The following is a 19,241-nucleotide window of genomic DNA, read 5'->3' on the forward strand; positions in this document are numbered from 1 at the left end:
CGTTCGTAGTAAATCATGATGTTTGGTGGCATTTGTGGCGTGGCATTGGCGCTTAGTTGAACAGCCATGAGACTAATGTTTCCTTCTTAATCAATCAGATAATCCTTTTTTATATTTATTTCCAAGCGTTCCTCCTCACTCGACTATGAATTATCCTTGAATTGATTTATTTCTACTACTTATAAGATATATATTTTTTAATCCTAATAGTTGAGATTGTCTTCTTTTCGCTTTTAGCTTCTTTATGTTGCATGCCGGGTGACAATAAATATCGTCCATCATGCTAGCTTAAGCTTTCATCAGTTGGAATGACAGCAATACATGATTTAAAAACATTTAGTAAATGTTGGATAAATTTTACAGTCAAAATTAATTATAATTTTATTTGGATAATTGAAAAACCTTGGTGATGGCTGCCACCGAACCCACGGCTTCAACTTGCCCTCGTACGCGTTCATTTATTCCCTCTTTCTATGAGCACACGATATTCTATTAAAGACATTGAAAAGATTTCATCATTTAGAATCTTGATGGACATGTACCACCATAACAAGAAAGCGAGCAGTGATTATTGGTTTTGCGGAGATGGAGGTGAGAGGTTGGTCTTCTAATCTGTGCACCACAACCTACCTTGCTTTTAGCTTTTGGTAATCCGATCACTGACCGTGAAGCCTCAGCAGGACCAGATCTACTGAAAACACAAGTACAGAAGAGCAATTTCCAGAGTATGATATGCTACCCACCAAAGAAGCACCTTTTTCGCCTGATGGTATTATATAATACCTGGATTTAACTGTATATTGCGATAATGAAGCTATAAGGATTTATGACACTTTTTTTTTCCCGCAGCAACTGAAATCAATCCGCTTTGCCTAGGGGGCAATTCCGGAATGAGGAAAGAAAACAACGTACTATATATTTAATCAAACAACGGAAGGCCACAAGTACATGAATTGAAGGCCATTAATAATAAATAATGCCTTGTTAATATAAAGTGCAGTGTCCAGTGATACCAAAATTATGACAGAAAGGATTTCTGGTCCCTCACCAATTGATTCAGATTGACCCAGTTATTCCTGCACCGCACCCCACCCCACCCCACCTTCTCGAAGAAATATTGTCCATAACACAGAAACAACAGATATCTACTAATTAATTAATGGATCCAAAATAAAATGATAGATTTGTTAAGACTGGTAGGCTCACTGCCAACATTATTAACTAATAGCATTTCTTCAGTGCCTGTGTGGCTTCTAATATACTACCAAAAGTTGGTGTAAAAAAAAATTTGACCACAGTCCACATGGCCTTGACCGATCTAATGGAGAAGATACCTCTTAAACCACTCGAGCATACTGTGGTCTCAGAACTGTCATTCAAACTCAACCCACTTTGTAACAGAGCAAGAAGAAGGTTCAAAGTCATGCAGAGGGAACACTTGGGTATATTCTCTACCAGATTAAGAATATATCAAGCTGCATAAGAATTTTAAAGAAAACAGAACCATATTTTGCACAATTTTCTATCATGCGATGGCACAATGATACATGTAAAATGAGAAACCATAATGGCTATCATAAAAGAGCACAAGGAACACTATATACCTCCTTTGAGAATGTTACCATGTGAAATCTCTATCTACCAAAGTCTCATCTCTTTTCTTCATACAACATGAACAAGGACAAGGCTGGAAGACCTAATAAGCAGAAAGAAAAAAGAGAAAATGACCACTTAAACAAGAGAAAACCTGCAAAACTATAGAGTACCAGAAATATTTTGTAAGGAAAAAACAATCGTATTTCCCAAGCAAGTACAAGGGTCAGCAGGTGCTAAAGCATGACCATGACTACATATGTTTGATGTTCTGAAGATGTAACATCTCAGAATCACTTTGAAATAGTTACAGTAAAAAGAATGACAGAAAATGTTATAAATTAATTACAAAGAACATTAAGGAAGAATGATAAACAAATAACTATTGGACAACATGTTGTATGTCATCCCCAGGAGACTAAGAATAAAGCATTTCTAGACATCATCAACCACTGACAGGTGGGCTAACAAATAAACACGAGTACGAATAAGCTGAAACAATAGAAGCAACAATATAACACAAGGAAAAGGGAAGAACTTATCAACTACAGATAGTCAGAATCCGTATCTGACAAGTACTTATCACCGACAGATCAAGATAACAGAAATTTTTCTTCCTAAACAATATTTGAACATTTTCATTAAGACTATTATGCAGGCATCCCTCTCTATATCTCTATGACCAATGTCTTTATGCCTTTTTGAAAATGTGCCAAGGCATGACATTTGTTACACAGAGTCTATCACTTCAAGGGAGTTGTAATGCATGTCTTCCTAATCCTTTGAATTTCCAGCAACAATATCCAATACAGTTTCATTTCCTAATTCATCAAGAAACATATTCCCCAAACACTCTAGTCTCTTCCCCAAACAATGGGTGATCTCATTCATACTTGGACTGTTAGAACATTGATAAGTGGTATTTTAGATTTTTAAGCTCCTTTTCCAACCCCTTTTGCCAAAAGAAAGGATTTGATTGGGGTAAGTATGAATTGTAACTTTGAAAGACAACGCATGTTTAAATTAAGTAGCAACTATTGTACATGCAAAAGCCAAATGCTACAAGTGAAAGGAACGACAAATGTCTAGTCAAAATGAAGCATAAGAGTAGACCAAAAGAAAAATACGTTTGCACTTACTGCTAGTCTCAACGTCTGGTTCTATGCTTGCAACGAAATTGTGCTAGAAGTGCTATGTGATCGGAAGACCATTGTGGAGAAGGTATGGCAGTATCTTTACGTAAGCTTTCCTCATCCAAGAGCTCCAACAGAGACTCCACCATCAAAGAGTCCGCTATAAGCACCCAAAATCATATAAGAGAAGAGAACATTCTTGAACACCAAAAGGTAAGCAGTAATAAGAGTTTCTCTTCTTTTGTTTTTTTTGAGGAAACAAAAAACTTACCCAAAAAAATGAAGAGAACAGAAAAGGTCATACCTGTATAAAATATGTAGTCAACAGTGCCAACAAAATCCCTAGTACAATTCGTGAATAGAGGTTCATTAGTTGCAGGATCCATTCTCCTCCTCTGTTGCTCTACACCAGGAGCAACTCCTCCCATTCTTGCAAAAGATGAGTATGCACTAACCTGTAAGATATGCATACTTGTTAACAACAGAAAAGATTTTGTTCTCAGTGACTGCAAGTACAAAATGTATATTACCAGTGGAAGCTGGTGAGATAACTTGTTTGTAAGACGAAGGATTCCAAAAGGGTCTACAGCCAAGTCTGGATGCAAAGGGTCGACCTTGCCCCTTGCAAGAAGTGAATGAGGAGCACTACATTTATGACACTCATTCAGGTATTGTGCTTTGCATCTTAAAAACATAGAACAAGTTACCCGGAAAAAGATATAAAATTAATACCTTCCAGGAACCGTATTGAAATCTCCACAGACCAACATTGGAATGTCTGCACTGATGGCAATTTTTTCCAGACCTTTGAGAAGGGTATGCACCTGAGGTGATAAAACCAACAAAAAATGTACAACATGATTCAGAAGCAAAAAAAGATTGTCATAATACTGTCATAACCACAAAAAACTAGCGTAAACCTGCCATAGCTTAACATCCATGTACTCGTGATGGACATTTACATGAGTGTTTGCCTGCATTTGATAGACAATAGAATTAAAAACTGTAAAAAGATGAGCAAGGAATACACAAAGATCTAACATTTATATGCAGAATAATTGAAGAACATGTAGATAAGTATATGAATCAAAACAAAAGCAAGTGAACCTAATAAGGATTCAGGATAAGATAGGCAGTTCTCTAAATGTCAGGCACAACTTTGTACAAATTTCTTCATGAAAATATGCAGAGTATTCCAATTTTAAGAAAACGATAGAAGCTTCCTGCAAGGCAAATGACAAAACATATGGTAAACTCTACAGATGTTCTTATTAATATCAAGCAAATGAACTATATAGATCACAACTCAAATTGTGGGACAATTGTTTTTCTTTTCGTTAGGCACCAAAGACCTATAGCCATGAAGCTTGGATCTGTCTTCAAAAATAATATATCATAATCAAAGGCATTATTAGGTTGCACAAAAAAGCAATCGAAAAGGATAACCTGGGGAAAATCAACAATTCCTCATGACGCATTCACAAGGGCTAAATCAGGATAAATTTTAATGTTCATTTTCACCAATGATAATTAATCCTTGCTCATCAAGGCTAAAATTATATTTAAAAGATTTACAGATCACATTCTCTATATGGATGGTACCATAGCCAAAAGCAAGTATTCTGTAATAGTCATCAGTGTACCTCATACCCCTGAGTCATAGATACCCCTCCGGCATGATGAAGCATATACACACACGAGAGATTTTTTGTTCAGAAAGTGTAACTTAGAAACAGGTAAACAAAAAACAGATTACTCACCACACAAAGAAGCCGTCTTTTCCCTGGATTATCAGCGCCATGGTTACCGAATTTTGATTCCAAAACCACAATAAGAGCAATATTATCCTACAGATAGGAAAACATTTCTATATAAAAGACGGGAAAAGAACAAACCATGCTCAAAAGTCTTAGGTGATATGTATAGCTCAGACCTTGATTAACCGAGTCAAAGCAGCTTTTTGCTGACCAGCTGCTATTCCTTGATCTGTCAACGACTGTGCAGCTTTATTAAATTCAACCTGCAGGACTAAACCATATCAATCTGCTGGATCTTATCAACTATAACTAATTGCAAGGTGTGCTACCTCATATTTTTTTACTTGAGAAAACCTGTCCCTACGAAAAAATGTAGCACAACCATCAACCGAATTTGGATTTCCACTATAAACCTGAAAGGTGGCAAATTATTTATTATTATATAGGAACATTGTGAGATTTAGAGAAGCAGTTGACAACGTGCAAGTTAACCTCTGATGTTCTTCTCTTAAAAAGTGCTTGATATCCATGCTTATCAAGTTCTGGAGCAAAAAACTCCTCAAAGTGTTCATTTTGAACCTACAAAAATCGTGACAATTCAATTTTCAGCACAAAAATATGCCAACAACCTAAATAAATAAAAAAACTGAAGGATCATTAAATTTTTCATATTACTGATGTTCGAACAAAATTTTGTGTAGAAAGGACAAGAAATTACATGATGATAGAAGAATTTTCAATATATTCAGTCATAGAATTTTGACTAAATTTATGAAAAACTTTATTATGAGAAGACAGGAGAAAGTAAGAAAACTAATAAGATCAAATACTTTGAGTAGGATGACTTTTGTGTTGATAGGGAATGATAAAACATTGCCAATACATATGACTCAGGACACAAGAATACAAGAAAACCAGGAGCAGTTTGCAAAGGCTAGAACTAATTTACTTGCAACACAAACTCAAGGAGACATACCTCTTGAAGACAAAGGATATCAGCATGGTAGCCAATAATTTCACGCAACAAATTCTGCCTGCGATAAGACCATGAGAGGGCCCAAGATGGGCAGTAGCTATATGTCTCACTCGTAGCATATGCATCAGAGAGAATGTTGTATGAAAGCACTGAGAAGGTCCTAGAAGATGCACTTCGACTATCTACATCCAACTGCCCCAAAACATCAGCTCCATTTACTTGAATCATGCGACGAGGTGTTGGAGAGGGGGCTGGAATCACACGTGAAGTCAAGATGGTATGTACATTTCCCACAGGTATCCTTGTCTCTGCATATACGACCACACACTCGAACTTAAGAACATGATTAATATCATCAGATGTTGGTGTGTATGTTCTAGAACGTCCAACTTCAGACCAAGCTTCACCATTCCTTTCTGCAACAGTTGTAGAATATATAGGTACTGGACCATTATTAAGGACTGAGCTTCCCACATTAATTGTTGCACCAGAAAGGCCAGCATTATGACTTCCAGACCCACTATTGTTAAAGCGCCCGAACGCTTCTTCCTCCTCGATTCCATTTTCCTTTATAGTTCTCTTCGCTTGTTCGTGTAAAGAACGATGATGCTGCCAAGCATCAGTAAAACACTTAGGAGAGCAATGATAACTCTTTGCAATAGGTACTTTCTCCTTAACACAAACTATGCACTGCAGTGTTGCTTGCTCAGTTGGATGTACACTGCATACAGAAACTTTTTGATCACTTTGATCACGATACCTGCAGAACACGAAAAATGTTATATAGAACAAACTACAATGTTGTGCCACAAACAGCTCTACTAAACCAAGTAACAAAAACTAGTCAAGACTATGGCATCAACTTGTATGCTGCCACAGAAATAAAAACTGAGCAATTTGTTTTTACCACCAGTAACTTCAAATTACAGTACCATCATTGCTAATATATATACTACCGCATAAAGAGATAACCTGGGCATGCAAACCACAATGTCTCCAAATGAAACCCAAATTACAAATCTCTAAACAGACTTCGATTGCATACCATTAGAAGTAGGACAACAATCATTGAACCTTTTATTTCTCATGTCTCACATGTAAAACATGTGCAGTCACTAGTTAGAAATAGTGCCAAATCAGTTCTGGATGTCAAAAGAAGGCTTAAGCTAGAGTTAGACTGAGGCTTCAATAGAATGAAAGCACTTTAAGTTCAAAGCAGTATTGTGAATGAAAGAAAGACACTGAAGAAATCAGTCCTTTAGGAACTATACTTTACTTCTAAAAATAACATATAGTATAGCATATTGTAACCCTGATCCTAAGAGACAATGAATGCTGGCTTTCCTCCATTCATGAAATGAAAACCCAAACATCCATTACCATTATGCAAACAACATCATCTTACGAATATATTAAGTTCATGCTCATGTTCATTTCCATGTAGGTCAAACCACATAACAAAATAGGAGAAATACCATGGTTTCTGATTAAAAGTCTATAGGTTAACAATTGATAGCATCCGTAGAAATAATTCTTCAATATATATAAATGAAACGAAATATGATAACCGTCTGCCCACATGCTGGTCTAAAGCAATGTATTTAAAGACAGCTTGAGATGCTACCTCTTATGTCTAATGCAAGTGTAATTAAATCAAGAAAAAGGACAGAGAACTATCAAGAATTCACCAACAGACAATGAAATTACCAGAAAGGCGAGCAGAAAAAGAACTCACCACTTATATCTAATGCAATATCCATTGAATGGAGCAGACTCGGGAACATCATCAGTCGAGATGCTACCATCCGGTCGCCGCAAAAGAACGTACGGCGTAATCTCACAGCCTACCACGGGGATCTCCGACGGCAGATGAACCCTCAAGACACTCAACATACTTCCTAAAATCCCTAGTATCCCACTCCCGATTGAAAACCCTAACCCAATCACCAAAACCTCCTCTCCCACCTCAAGACTCCCATTCTAAGAATCGAGCACATCTTCCAGATCTGCCATCAAGGGGCCCTGGATCGCTCCATGGTCGACCAATCCAACAAGAACCCTCGTGATCGAAAACGGCGCCAATGCGCGAACGTGAGACCCAAAGGGTCGCGTAACGGTAAACCCTAGAGCGAGATCAACCTCGGCGGGGAAAAGCAAGAACGTTTCCGGGTCGATCGATCCGATTTCGGCGTGAACGGGGGAGGGGGAAAAGGAATCGAAGGAAGGCTAGGGGTTTAAACCGGGTGAGACGGGAAGCCGGAGCAGTAGCTGCGAAAGCACAGCGATCGCTCTCTGCCTCTTCTACTCTCTCCTCTTTCTCCTCTTTTGTGGTCGTCTTGTTGCTGCTCCCTTCCATTCTAAATAAGAAAATTGTTTTTTTATTATTAATTACATTATGATTATTTTTTGTTATGATTGATATTATCGTTATCATATTATTATTGTCATTATTATTATATATTATTCATCATTATTGATAATTATTATGGTCCTCACAACTCAATTTTATCTTTTGTTGTGGGGATTGAGAATTAGGGAGAGAGGCCATGGCTTGGGGGAAGCATGGGGTCTACAAGGGAACGAGGCTTAAGTGGTGGGGACAGTTGGGGATGGGCGTGGAGCCCACGAGCTCTTACACATGGAGATGAATAGTGAGTGAACTTGCACTTGGTTTCCCCACCCCTTCCCCCTTTCTTTTTTTTGCTTTTGATAAAATTGCATGTGTATATCCTCTAAAATGATTTTGGCATTTGTCTCTATAAATTTGAGTATATATATTAATTATTATAGATTAGCTTTTAGTTGAAACTCTAGTAATTTACATCAATACCCTCTGGAAAATACTTATATGATACTAAAAATACTACAAGTACTTTATGTATTCAATATTTTTATTTCTTTTTACAATTGGAACAAACTATATATATATATATATATATATATGTGTGTGTGTGTGTGTGTGTGTGTGTGTGTGTGTGACCTCCACATTTGACCCTATAATTATTGTGAAAAGGTATACAATAATAATGAAAATTTATAGTTCCCATTTTATTAAATGTAAAATTAATTTTTTTTTATTAAGGCTAAGAGAAAAGTCTGAAAGAACAAAATTTACATCTCTTGTCAATCACTCTCTGATCGATTCCTCCAACGTATGTTGGCATAGTATGATCCTCTTTAATTAATATGGGGGAATTCCACTAACAAAATGTTTAGTTATTGTATGAAACCTAATTATTGTTTCATTAAACATTAAATTGTTAGTCATTAGGAGAACCAATTCTCATCCACATCTCAGCACTCACTCTCTAGTCGACCCATTAGAACATGATGATCCTTCAAAACAACCAATTTATATTGGGAAGTCTACCACTTAAACCATCAAAAAGAAACTTAATGTGAGTATATATACAAGGTGAATTTTCTCTTTCCATAGAAAAAGTTAAGCTTTATTCATAAGATGAAAAGCATGCTAAAACATCATTCCATGAATTAAAAATCTCATAAATATATTGAATGATAATTCAATATAAGAACAAACACAATGTGAATTTTCTAAATTTTCTTGTTCCTACTTCTTTTTCTTGTCATTCCATTTGATTTCTTTTCTTGGTCAGTTTCTAGAATCAATAATTTAGCTATTATAGCAATATTCGTGTTCCAATGTTTTATAATAAAAGCTACACCATCCCAACTGTGATAGAATATGGTAGACATATGATTTGATGGCATGGGTCTCATATATTTATTACACGCATGATGAGTATAATTAGTTTCATTGATATTGTTTATGACAAATATATTTCATGCATCATTTGTTGTACTCATTAACCTCTAAGGCACTCGAGGCCTTTAATTTTCTAAGATTTTAGAGAGATTCTTCCGTTTTTATGACATGCACACTAAAATTCGTATCATGTGAGACCCATTTATTGCATTCATTTACTCATCTTATTTATGGTGAAGATATTTTATACATTATCTTTATCCCCTGTTGGTCAATCATAATGTGATTTATTAATTTAGGTAAGAAATTCTAAATATTAGACATTCGATGATTAAAATTATTTATCATTGATAATGTTTTTTCATGTGTCAAATAAGCATTTAGCTAATCATAGAGGACGAATGAGTAATGAGTGTTTATTGTTGAATCTCAGATTTTGATGATGAAAACTAATTGATTGTGTTTAGATGTTTAACTGTATTTTGAGTGATGCAGGTCTACTCGATCAGGATTAGACAATTAACGCAGGAGGAATTGACGTTGCGTCGGAGGAGATCACGTCAGGATATTGGATGGCAGAAGGCTTCGGGCGTCGGGCATCGGGCCAAGGAGAGCGAAATTGCGCCAAGGATATCGGGGTTGCGGAGGTCAACCGCCGATTGGGCAACAAGCCGCAAGTGAGGACGATGCACCGAAGAATCGGACGAAGCGCCAACCAATGACGTGCCGGGCAACAGAATGTCAATTTGCGTTATAATAATTGTCTAGATCGGAGTAGAGTGTTTGCTTGTGTGTGCAGGATTAACTACGATAACCAGAAAACACAAAGCGAGAATACCGGAGTCGAGCTCGATGGACGTTTAAGAGACCGAAGAATCATCGGAGATGCTGCCGGAACCATCCGAGAAGAAATCGGGAACGTGTCGGAAGTTCGCCGAAGAAATCGTCGGAGGCTCGCGGAGATCACCGAGAAGGCTCGGCTACTCGTTAAAAGTCATCACAAAGATTGGGAGCTTGCAGGGAGTCCGTCGGAAGAAGTTCGTCGGAAAGCTCGCCGGAACAAGACTCGACGTTCGCGGTTGAAAATTTGCTTAGGATGTGTTTTGGTTATGTAGTCCACTTGTAATTAGGATTAGGATTAAGAGATAATCCTATATCCTGGTTAGGGGCCAACTGGGCCCAAAGTCAGAGTTGGTTTAGGCTAAAAATTAAGCTAAACCAGCGAACTAGAGAGCCAAGATTGAAGCCCAACTAGTGGCTGAAAACACTGTAGTTGGGCTGAAAACACTGTAGGCGGTGGCACCGCCTAGTTGGGCGGTGACACCTCCTGGCTGGGCGGTGGCACCGCCCAGCACCCGAGCGCTGGGCGGTGGCACCGCCTGGTTGGGCGGTGGCACCTCCAGCACCGGAAACCCTAAGAAAATTCAAATTTTGGAGCCCAAAATTTGAATCCTCTTGAGGCCTATAAATACCCCTCTAATCTCAGCTGAGAGAACAACTTTTGAGAAGCATTTTGATTGAGAGAAAAGTCTTAGAAAGTCTTAGCAAGTCTTGTTTTCAATTTGCTAGAGAGTTCTCCTCCTCCTTTCTTATTGAAAATTTGTAAGAGGTTGAGCTGCTTGTAAAAGGTTGTAAGAGGGGTGTTTACCCTTCCATTTCAAGAGACTTGCTAGTGGAAGGTGGGAGCCTCATCGAAGAGGGGCCTCGCAAGTGGAGTAGGTCATTTGACCGAACCACTCTAAAAATCGGCGTAATCTCTGGTTTGCTTTTTATTATTGTCATTTACATTACTGCAAATCTTATTACTGCTTTAGTTCCTTATTACTCTTGCTGCACAATTTTAAGAATACGCCTTCAAGTTAAATTTCTCAAGTTTCGTTCTTAACGTACGAAAGATTTTGTTAAAATCGAAGTTTTAATCCGCTGCACTAATTCACCCCCCTCTTAGTGCCGCTCCGATCCTAACAAGTGGTATCAGAGCGAGGGTATCTCTCATATTTGGTTTAATACCCAAGAGAGATGGCTTACTCCGGCATGCAAGAGGGCCATTCTATTGCACGACCACCTTTGTTTAATGGGTCGGATTACACATATTGGAAGACTCGCATGAGGATCTTCCTCATTTCTATGGACTTTGAGCTTTGGTCTATTATTGAGAATGGATTTCAAAAATCTTCTCTTCCGATGAGTGAATGGAATGAATCGGAGAAGAAGGTTTTTGCTTTAAATGCAAAGGCTATGAATGCCTTGTTTTGTGCATTAGACAAAAACGAATTTAATCGTGTTTCAATGTGTGATTCGGCTTTTGATATTTGGAGAACTCTTGAGGTCACTCATGAAGGCACTAGCCGAGTGAAAGAGTCCAAAATCAACATCCTTGTGCACTCTTATGAACTTTTCCGAATGAAACCAAGTGAGTCCATCGGAGACATGTACACCCGGTTTACGGATGTCATCAATGGACTCAAAGCTCTTGGTAAAGATTTTACTAACTTTGAACTAGTAACTAAAATCTTAAGATCCCTCCCTAAAAGTTGGGATCCAAAAGTTACGGCCATTCAAGAGGCCAAAGACCTTAAAGCATTCCCTCTTGAAGAACTCATTGGGTCTCTAATGACCTACGAAATGACATGTCAAGCTCACGACGAGCTCGAGAACCCCCTTCCAAAGAACAGGAAGGATATGGCACTCAAATCACAAGAAGACCACTTGAAAGGAACATCAAGTGATGAGGACAGTGACAATGACATTGCACTTTTGACTCAAAAATTTAAGAAATACTTAAGAGAGAACAAATTTAAAAACAAATTTGAACAAAAGAAGGACCAAGTGATCTGCTATGAATGCAAAAAATCGGGACACTACAAGAACGATTGTCCTCAAGCCAAAAAGAGAACATCAAAGAAGAAGACGCTCAAGGCAACGTGGGATGATTCAAGCGCCTCCGAAAAAGAGGAGTCCAACACCGAGCAAGTTGCTCATTACGCGCTAATGGCTTTAGGAGAAGAGGTATGTGATTTATTTAATGAAGATTTATCTCTTGAAGAACTCTCTATCGCTTTTCATGAATTATTTGATGAATGTAGAACTATTAGCAAGAAGTTAAGTATCTTAAAGAAAGAGCATGCTTTGCTACAAGATAAGTTTGATAGTCTTCAAACTCCTCCATGCTCTAAGTGTGAGCATTTAGAAGCTATAAAAAATGAAAATTTGCTTCTTAAGGAAACCTTAAACAAGTTTAAGGTTGGTAGCAAAGGATTAGATATGATCCTTGCACACAAGGGTCACATCGCAAATAGAAATGGAATTGGATTTGTAAAAGGATTACATCAAAATCCTACCACTTTCATAAAAGGACCTACATTACATGTTTCCTCTTATATGAAATGCAACTTCTGTTGCAAATCCGGACATATTGCCTACAAATGTCCATTTAGGAAAATTAGTTCACAAAAATTAATATGGGTTCCTAAAGGAACTATAAAGGATTCAAAAATAAATAACAAGGTTAGTGGGTCAATTTTTGAGGCACCCAAAATCAAATGGGTACCTAAAAATCATCCTCTTTTGTAGACAAACCCACAAGCTAGGAGCAAGAGATGGTATCTCGATAGTGGATGCTCAAGACATATGACTGGAGATCCATCTCATTTCTCTATGCTCACTAGCAAAGAAGAAGGGTACGTCACCTTCGGAGATAAAAAGGACAAAGGCATACTTATATGAAACAACTAAATAGATAAAAGTATTTTTCTTGAAAATTCTTGGTTTGATGAATCTATTTTATCATCTTTTTATGAATATCTTGAAAATGATTTTGATTTGATGATTTTAATTTGAATGAGCTTTATCTTGATTTTTTGAGATTTATAACTTGAGATTTACTCTATAAAAATCAAGATCTTGTATCCTCAATGTTCCTTTTTAGCATCTATTATCCAAATGAATTATGATTGGTATCATTGCTATATTTCTTTTTATCGTGCACTAAAGAGAAAATTTTTCTAAATGAATCGTGATATTTCGGAACCACAATTCTTTTTATGATTCATAATGAATTGAGAAATTTTATATGCTTGAATTAATATCTTATTCTAAGATTGAATGAATTTTATCTATATCATGATCTACTAAGATTTTTTCTTGATTATTTAAGAGGAGATTTTTCAAAACAAAATGTGTCTTCTATTATTATCTTTTCATGATATGATTTTCATGCAATTCCTTGTACTCATGAAATATTTATCTCATCACCCAATAACTCTTCTTGATATTCCTTATGTGATGAAACAAAATAATGCATGAAATTCAAATAAGAAGTTAATGATCATGCATGATAGGATGTAAAGAATTTTGACATTTAGATACTATCATTTGAATAGCTATGATCATGTTGCAAAAATGATTTATCATGAATGCTTGAATATCATGTATGATATGCCGATATTGATGATCGAGTTATTTGTATCATGCATGAAAAATAAAAGATATAGTTTTAAAATTGTGCATGTTCGAATTTGAAAATATGATGATGCATAATGATTAAATTGTGCAATGAAAATATTAAACATTTTGAAACCATGTTTTATTGTCATGCATAATGATCATGCTTAATAAATTTTAAAATTATACATGATGAATCTTGCGATTTATGGATTATTGATTTTTACTATAATGGAAGTGCCTTATTGATCTTTGTTGTAATAAATCTTACACTTTTGGTTTTAAACATGATACATGTTTTTATTTGGCATAAATGAAATAAAATCATATGAATTGAAACAACTAAAAATAGAAAAATATTTTTTCCTTGAAAATTTAATTTTCTCTATCTTATTGATCTTGATGATTATTATGATAAATCTATGTATACCATTTTGAATCTCTTGAAAGTAATATTGAGATTTTGATGAATTTGATGATTTGAATTTGAATGAGGTTGTATTTAAATTATGATCTTGATTTCTTGGATTTACTACTTGAGATTCTTTTTTAATCACAATCTCTTCTTTGTACACCTACAATTTTTTATATTTATAAAAGGAAGAGATTTGATAAAATGAATCATGTCTTTTAGTATTCAAATGGTCTTATCTTTGATGATATGATTTCTTTATATCTATGACATAAATGCCTTGAAATGATTGAAATATTTTACACAAATGTTATGCTCTTCCCTACTTCTTTCTTGTTTTCAATGATAAAACGGGGAGAAGTTTTGATCATGCATGGTAGGATATAATTTGACAAAATTTATACCATCATGAAACATTTATGATTTACAATGATGCATGCAATACTTGTGCTTTCTAATTTTGATGTTATGTATTGCATATGATGTATTGCATATGATGTAAATCATGATTTAAAATGCTATGAGTTGTTGCTAAAATGATAAATGTTGATTTAATGTTTTGTATCATGAATGCTCTAAATGATGATTGTTTGGTACCATGAGCAAAATATTGATAAATAGTTAAAAATTTTAGTATCATGTATGATATCCTCATAATGTCGATCGATTTATTCAATATCGTGCATGAATGAAATATAAGGTTTTCGAAAATATGCATGTAATACTTCAACTTATGATAATGATGCATGCAATGATAAAATATTTATGATGAAAAATTGTATTGACATTCATAACTTGATTATTCATCCTTTGTCATGATTTTGAAATCGTTGTAAAAGGAAAAAGAACAACAAAATTGTATTCTTCTTTTCTTTTTGACAATGACAAAGGGGGAGAAATATTGCTCGCTCAAGATGCAAAATTTGAAAACTTACACATTGCAAAAGAAGCAAAACTTGCAACTTGCACATTGCAATAAGAAGCAAGAATCATGAGCTTACACAAGAAAGCTATCTTGTATTTGCTTTCGTAATTTTTTTTGCTAGCTTGTATGTAGTAAAACTTGCATAGTGTAAAAACTGCTAGCTAGTAGTCTAAAGAGAAGCAATCAATAGCTATCTCAAGAAGACCAAGCATGTTAAACTTACACATCTTTAATCGTTAGATTGCATGATGATAAAACTTGATATTATGTTTTTCATGCAATAAGTTGAACCCATATAACAAACACTTGATTGTGGTACTTCTCCTTTTTGTTGATGACAAAGGGGGAGAAGTATGTTGATGACATGACATATGATGCATAAGCTTTATGCATATGTTCGTGATGATGTGTTGCAAGTATTCATGATGAATATTGCAATGACTTGAATTCTGTTTGAATTCAAGGTTCTATCAATATGGCATATTGATAGGGGGAGTTTGTTTAAACTCCGGGAGTTAAGGTTAACTCCGTTAGTCATCAATTAGTTGTCATCATCAAAAAGGGGGAGATTGTTGAATCTCAGATTTTGATGATGAAAACTAATTGATTGTGTTTAGATGTTTAACTGTATTTTGAGTGATGCAGGTCTACTCGATCAGGATTAGACAATTAACGCAGGAGGAATTGACGTTGCGTCGGAGGAGATCACGTCAGGATATTGGATGGCAGAAGGCTTCGGGCGTCGGGCATCGGGCCAAGGAGAGCGAAATTGCGCCAAGGATATCGGGGTTGCGGAGGTCAACCGCCGATTGGGCAACAAGCCGCAAGTGAGGACGATGCACCGAAGAATCGGACGAAGCGCCAACCAATGACGTGCCGGGCAACAGAATGTCAATTTGCGTTATAATAATTGTCTAGATCGGAGTAGAGTGTTTGCTTGTGTGTGCAGGATTAACTACGATAACCAGAAAACACAAAGCGAGAATACCGGAGTCGAGCTCGATGGACGTTTAAGAGACCGAAGAATCATCGGAGATGCTGCCGGAACCATCCGAGAAGAAATCGGGAACGTGTCGGAAGTTCGCCGAAGAAATCGTCGGAGGCTCGCGGAGATCACCGAGAAGGCTCGGCTACTCGTTAAAAGTCATCACAAAGATTGGGAGCTTGCAGGGAGTCCGTCGGAAGAAGTTCGTCGGAAAGCTCGCCGGAACAAGACTCGACGTTCGCGGTTGAAAATTTGCTTAGGATGTGTTTTGGTTATGTAGTCCACTTGTAATTAGGATTAGGATTAAGAGATAATCCTATATCCTGGTTAGGGGCCAACTGGGCCCAAAGTCAGAGTTGGTTTAGGCTAAAAATTAAGCTAAACCAGCGAACTAGAGAGCCAAGATTGAAGCCCAACTAGTGGCTGAAAACACTGTAGTTGGGCTGAAAACACTGTAGGCGGTGGCACCGCCTAGTTGGGCGGTGGCACCGCCCAGCACCCGAGTGCTGGGCGGTGACACCTCCTGGCTGGGCGGTGGCACCGCCCAGCACCCGAGCGCTGGGCGGTGGCACCGCCTGGTTGGGCGGTGGCACCTCCAGCACCGGAAACCCTAAGAAAATTCAAATTTTGGAGCCCAAAATTTGAATCCTCTTGAGGCCTATAAATACCCCTCTAATCTCAGCTGAGAGAACAACTTTTGAGAAGCATTTTGATTGAGAGAAAAGTCTTAGAAAGTCTTAGCAAGTCTTGTTTTCAATTTGCTAGAGAGTTCTCCTCCTCCTTTCTTATTGAAAATTTGTAAGAGGTTGAGCTGCTTGTAAAAGGTTGTAAGAGGGGTGTTTACCCTTCCATTTCAAGAGACTTGCTAGTGGAAGGTGGGAGCCTCATCGAAGAGGGGCCTCGCAAGTGGAGTAGGTCATTTGACCGAACCACTCTAAAAATCGGCGTAATCTCTGGTTTGCTTTTTATTATTGTCATTTACATTACTGCAAATCTTATTACTGCTTTAGTTCCTTATTACTCTTGCTGCACAATTTTAAGAATACGCCTTCAAGTTAAATTTCTCAAGTTTCGTTCTTAACGTACGAAAGATTTTGTTAAAATCGAAGTTTTAATCCGCTGCACTAATTCACCCCCCTCTTAGTGCCGCTCCGATCCTAACATTTATATGTCATTGTGAGATTCGAATATCCACCATTTCCATTAAAATATTTTAATGAGCTAGTGCAAGTGATGGGTCTTGTATCTATAATGGAGATATTATATATATATTATTTGTAGCACCAATTGACCGGTCACAAATAATCACTCAATTTAGCTATCACCAATTTAGGATGGAATTTCATGTAATTACATCATTTTTGTGTGAATATTAATATATATTAAAATATATAAAAAGTCTCGAGGAGCTAAAAAATAGGTTATTATTTTTTGTTTTAATGCGAGAATCTATCAAAGATTAAAAAATAATAATGTCAAGGTTTAGATTTTTTTTAGAATTTCAAATGTATTTACAAAAAATATAGGATCAAAAATTTTTAATAGGATATTACAGGGAATTTCTTGAATATAAACTTAATATGGAAGGAAATATTTATGAGAGAGTAAGATATAGGTTTATGCTCTGAGATAGAAAGAGAGCAAAATTAACTGGTCATTAAAATAAAAAATAAAAAATAGTATATGATTTGTCACTGGAATCAAAATATTCTAATTTTATTGGATCTCACATTTTAATGACCGAATATTTTTGACATCTTTCTTCATGTATTTCTGGTGTCCCAATATATATTGATTCTCAAACTCTTAAATCAAAATATAGATTTGGGCTAATTAGAATAATTAATATAATTTATTAGCTTAAATGTTTTCTTTGTTCGTATGAGATTTCTTATTTTCTATTAGGTAATCATAATTTATTAACACTATTTTGTACCTATATAATGGTTTACTCTTAATTAATTAATTATGATTTTAATCCTATCTTTGTATTATTTACTACTTATATTTGATAGCAGATAAGATTTTTTCAACTGTACGAGTCGGAGACTATTCCCCATCTCAATTCTTACTGCACAACAAATCTGAGTTCGCCCCATCTCAATTCTTCATCGCGTAGACTTCCCCATGTGTCAAATTGCAGCAAGCTTGTGATCAGCTGTGACTGCCATCCAGCGGAAGCGTGGTGGATCCTCAACCACCGTCTCCTGCGCCCTCGACCAACCCGGCGATCTCTGCTCTCCACCGCCCAAATTTATTACTGCTGATGCTGTGCCAAAATCCATTGCATCACTCGGGTCTTTTCTACTCATATTCCCCTGCTTCGTTGATTTCAGCAGTTTTCCTCTCACCGCCTCAGATCACTACTGATTTCACCGTGATCACACTCTTCACCACCGCTGCCTTCTCTCACCGTAGGCTGTCTCTGCTGCTCGGCGGCCTTCTCTCGTGGCTGCTCTTTGCCATCGCCACCGGCTGATCGATCTCCCTGCTTGCTCTTAATCCCATTGCTGCCCATCACTATCATCACTACAGCAGCAACAACATCCGGCGATAGTAATCCAAAACTTCTACAAACTAAGAACATGACAGCTTTACGGTGAAGTCGAAGTTCTCAAAGAGCACATCAGCGTCCCCACCTTCCCCAACATTTGCGACAAAAACTATAGATCTCTCATAGATCTATAGCTGCAGCTATCTTCCTCAGATTTGCTACGATCTACTGCGTCTCTTCTTTCTCTCCGATCGCAGGCCGCACCTTTTTTAAACAACTTGGCCACAACTCCTCATTGGATCAGTACACATCCGTACAATGTCTTCGTTTCTACGGAGAATCGTAGTATTTCCCCACGTACAAGACTTATCTTCAACAATGCTGCCACATTAATCCCTTTCAAGTTATCAAAAGATAACAACTATGTATCATGGCGAGCACAGTTTTCTAATCTCTTATTTAGATATGACTTATTAGGCTATGTTGACGGTTCTCTCAGTTGTCCACCAACCATGATCAACATTCCCGAAGAATCTAGTCAAGTAACAAATCCAGCTTACAAACTGTGGTTATGTCAAGATCGTCTCATCCTCTAAGTTATTCAAGCATCTGTTGCTGGATTCATCGCTCCATTGATATCATCATGTGCGACTGCTGCAGAAGCACGGTACAAGTTGTAAACAACCTTGGTGAACCGTTCGCATACTCGCAAGCTCAGTCTTCTATCTAGTCTAATGAAAACAAAATAAGAGGGAAGTACTATCGTTGATTATCTACAAAATATCAAAATTATCAT

The 19,241-nt window shown here is 36.9% G+C and overlaps 1 protein-coding gene across 1 annotated transcript; it reads right to left on the reverse strand.

Moving 5' to 3' along the window:
- Positions 1–1,424: 1,424 nt before the first annotated feature.
- On the reverse strand, positions 1,425–7,799 carry LOC135610184 (carbon catabolite repressor protein 4 homolog 1-like). Its single transcript, XM_065104358.1, has 12 exons — positions 7,195–7,799; positions 5,460–6,219; positions 4,976–5,062; positions 4,813–4,896; positions 4,660–4,746; positions 4,487–4,573; positions 3,647–3,700; positions 3,459–3,550; positions 3,257–3,371; positions 3,031–3,181; positions 2,733–2,886; positions 1,425–1,696 (listed from the first exon to the last, which is right to left on the reverse strand). Exons 1-11 carry the CDS (start codon positions 7,350–7,352, stop codon positions 2,741–2,743), a joined length of 1,821 nt encoding a protein of 606 aa, XP_064960430.1. The 5' UTR covers positions 7,353–7,799; the 3' UTR covers positions 1,425–1,696; positions 2,733–2,740.
- Positions 7,800–19,241: the final 11,442 nt, after the last annotated feature.

This window comes from Musa acuminata, chromosome BXJ2-4 (genome assembly GCF_036884655.1).
Source record: "Musa acuminata AAA Group cultivar baxijiao chromosome BXJ2-4, Cavendish_Baxijiao_AAA, whole genome shotgun sequence".
Lineage (NCBI taxonomy): Eukaryota > Viridiplantae > Streptophyta > Magnoliopsida > Zingiberales > Musaceae > Musa > Musa acuminata.

Coding starts and splice junctions, on each gene's coding strand:
- LOC135610184 (XM_065104358.1), bottom strand. CDS start 7,352: ATGTTGAGTGTCTTGAGGGTTCATCTGCCGTCGGAGATCCCCGTGGTA. Junction 4,574..4,659: donor CTTTGACTCGGTTAATCAAG/GTCTGAGCTATA, acceptor TCCTATCTGTAG/GATAATATTGCTCTTATTGT. Junction 3,551..3,646: donor TGGATGTTAAGCTATGGCAG/GTTTACGCTAGT, acceptor TTATCACCTCAG/GTGCATACCCTTCTCAAAGG.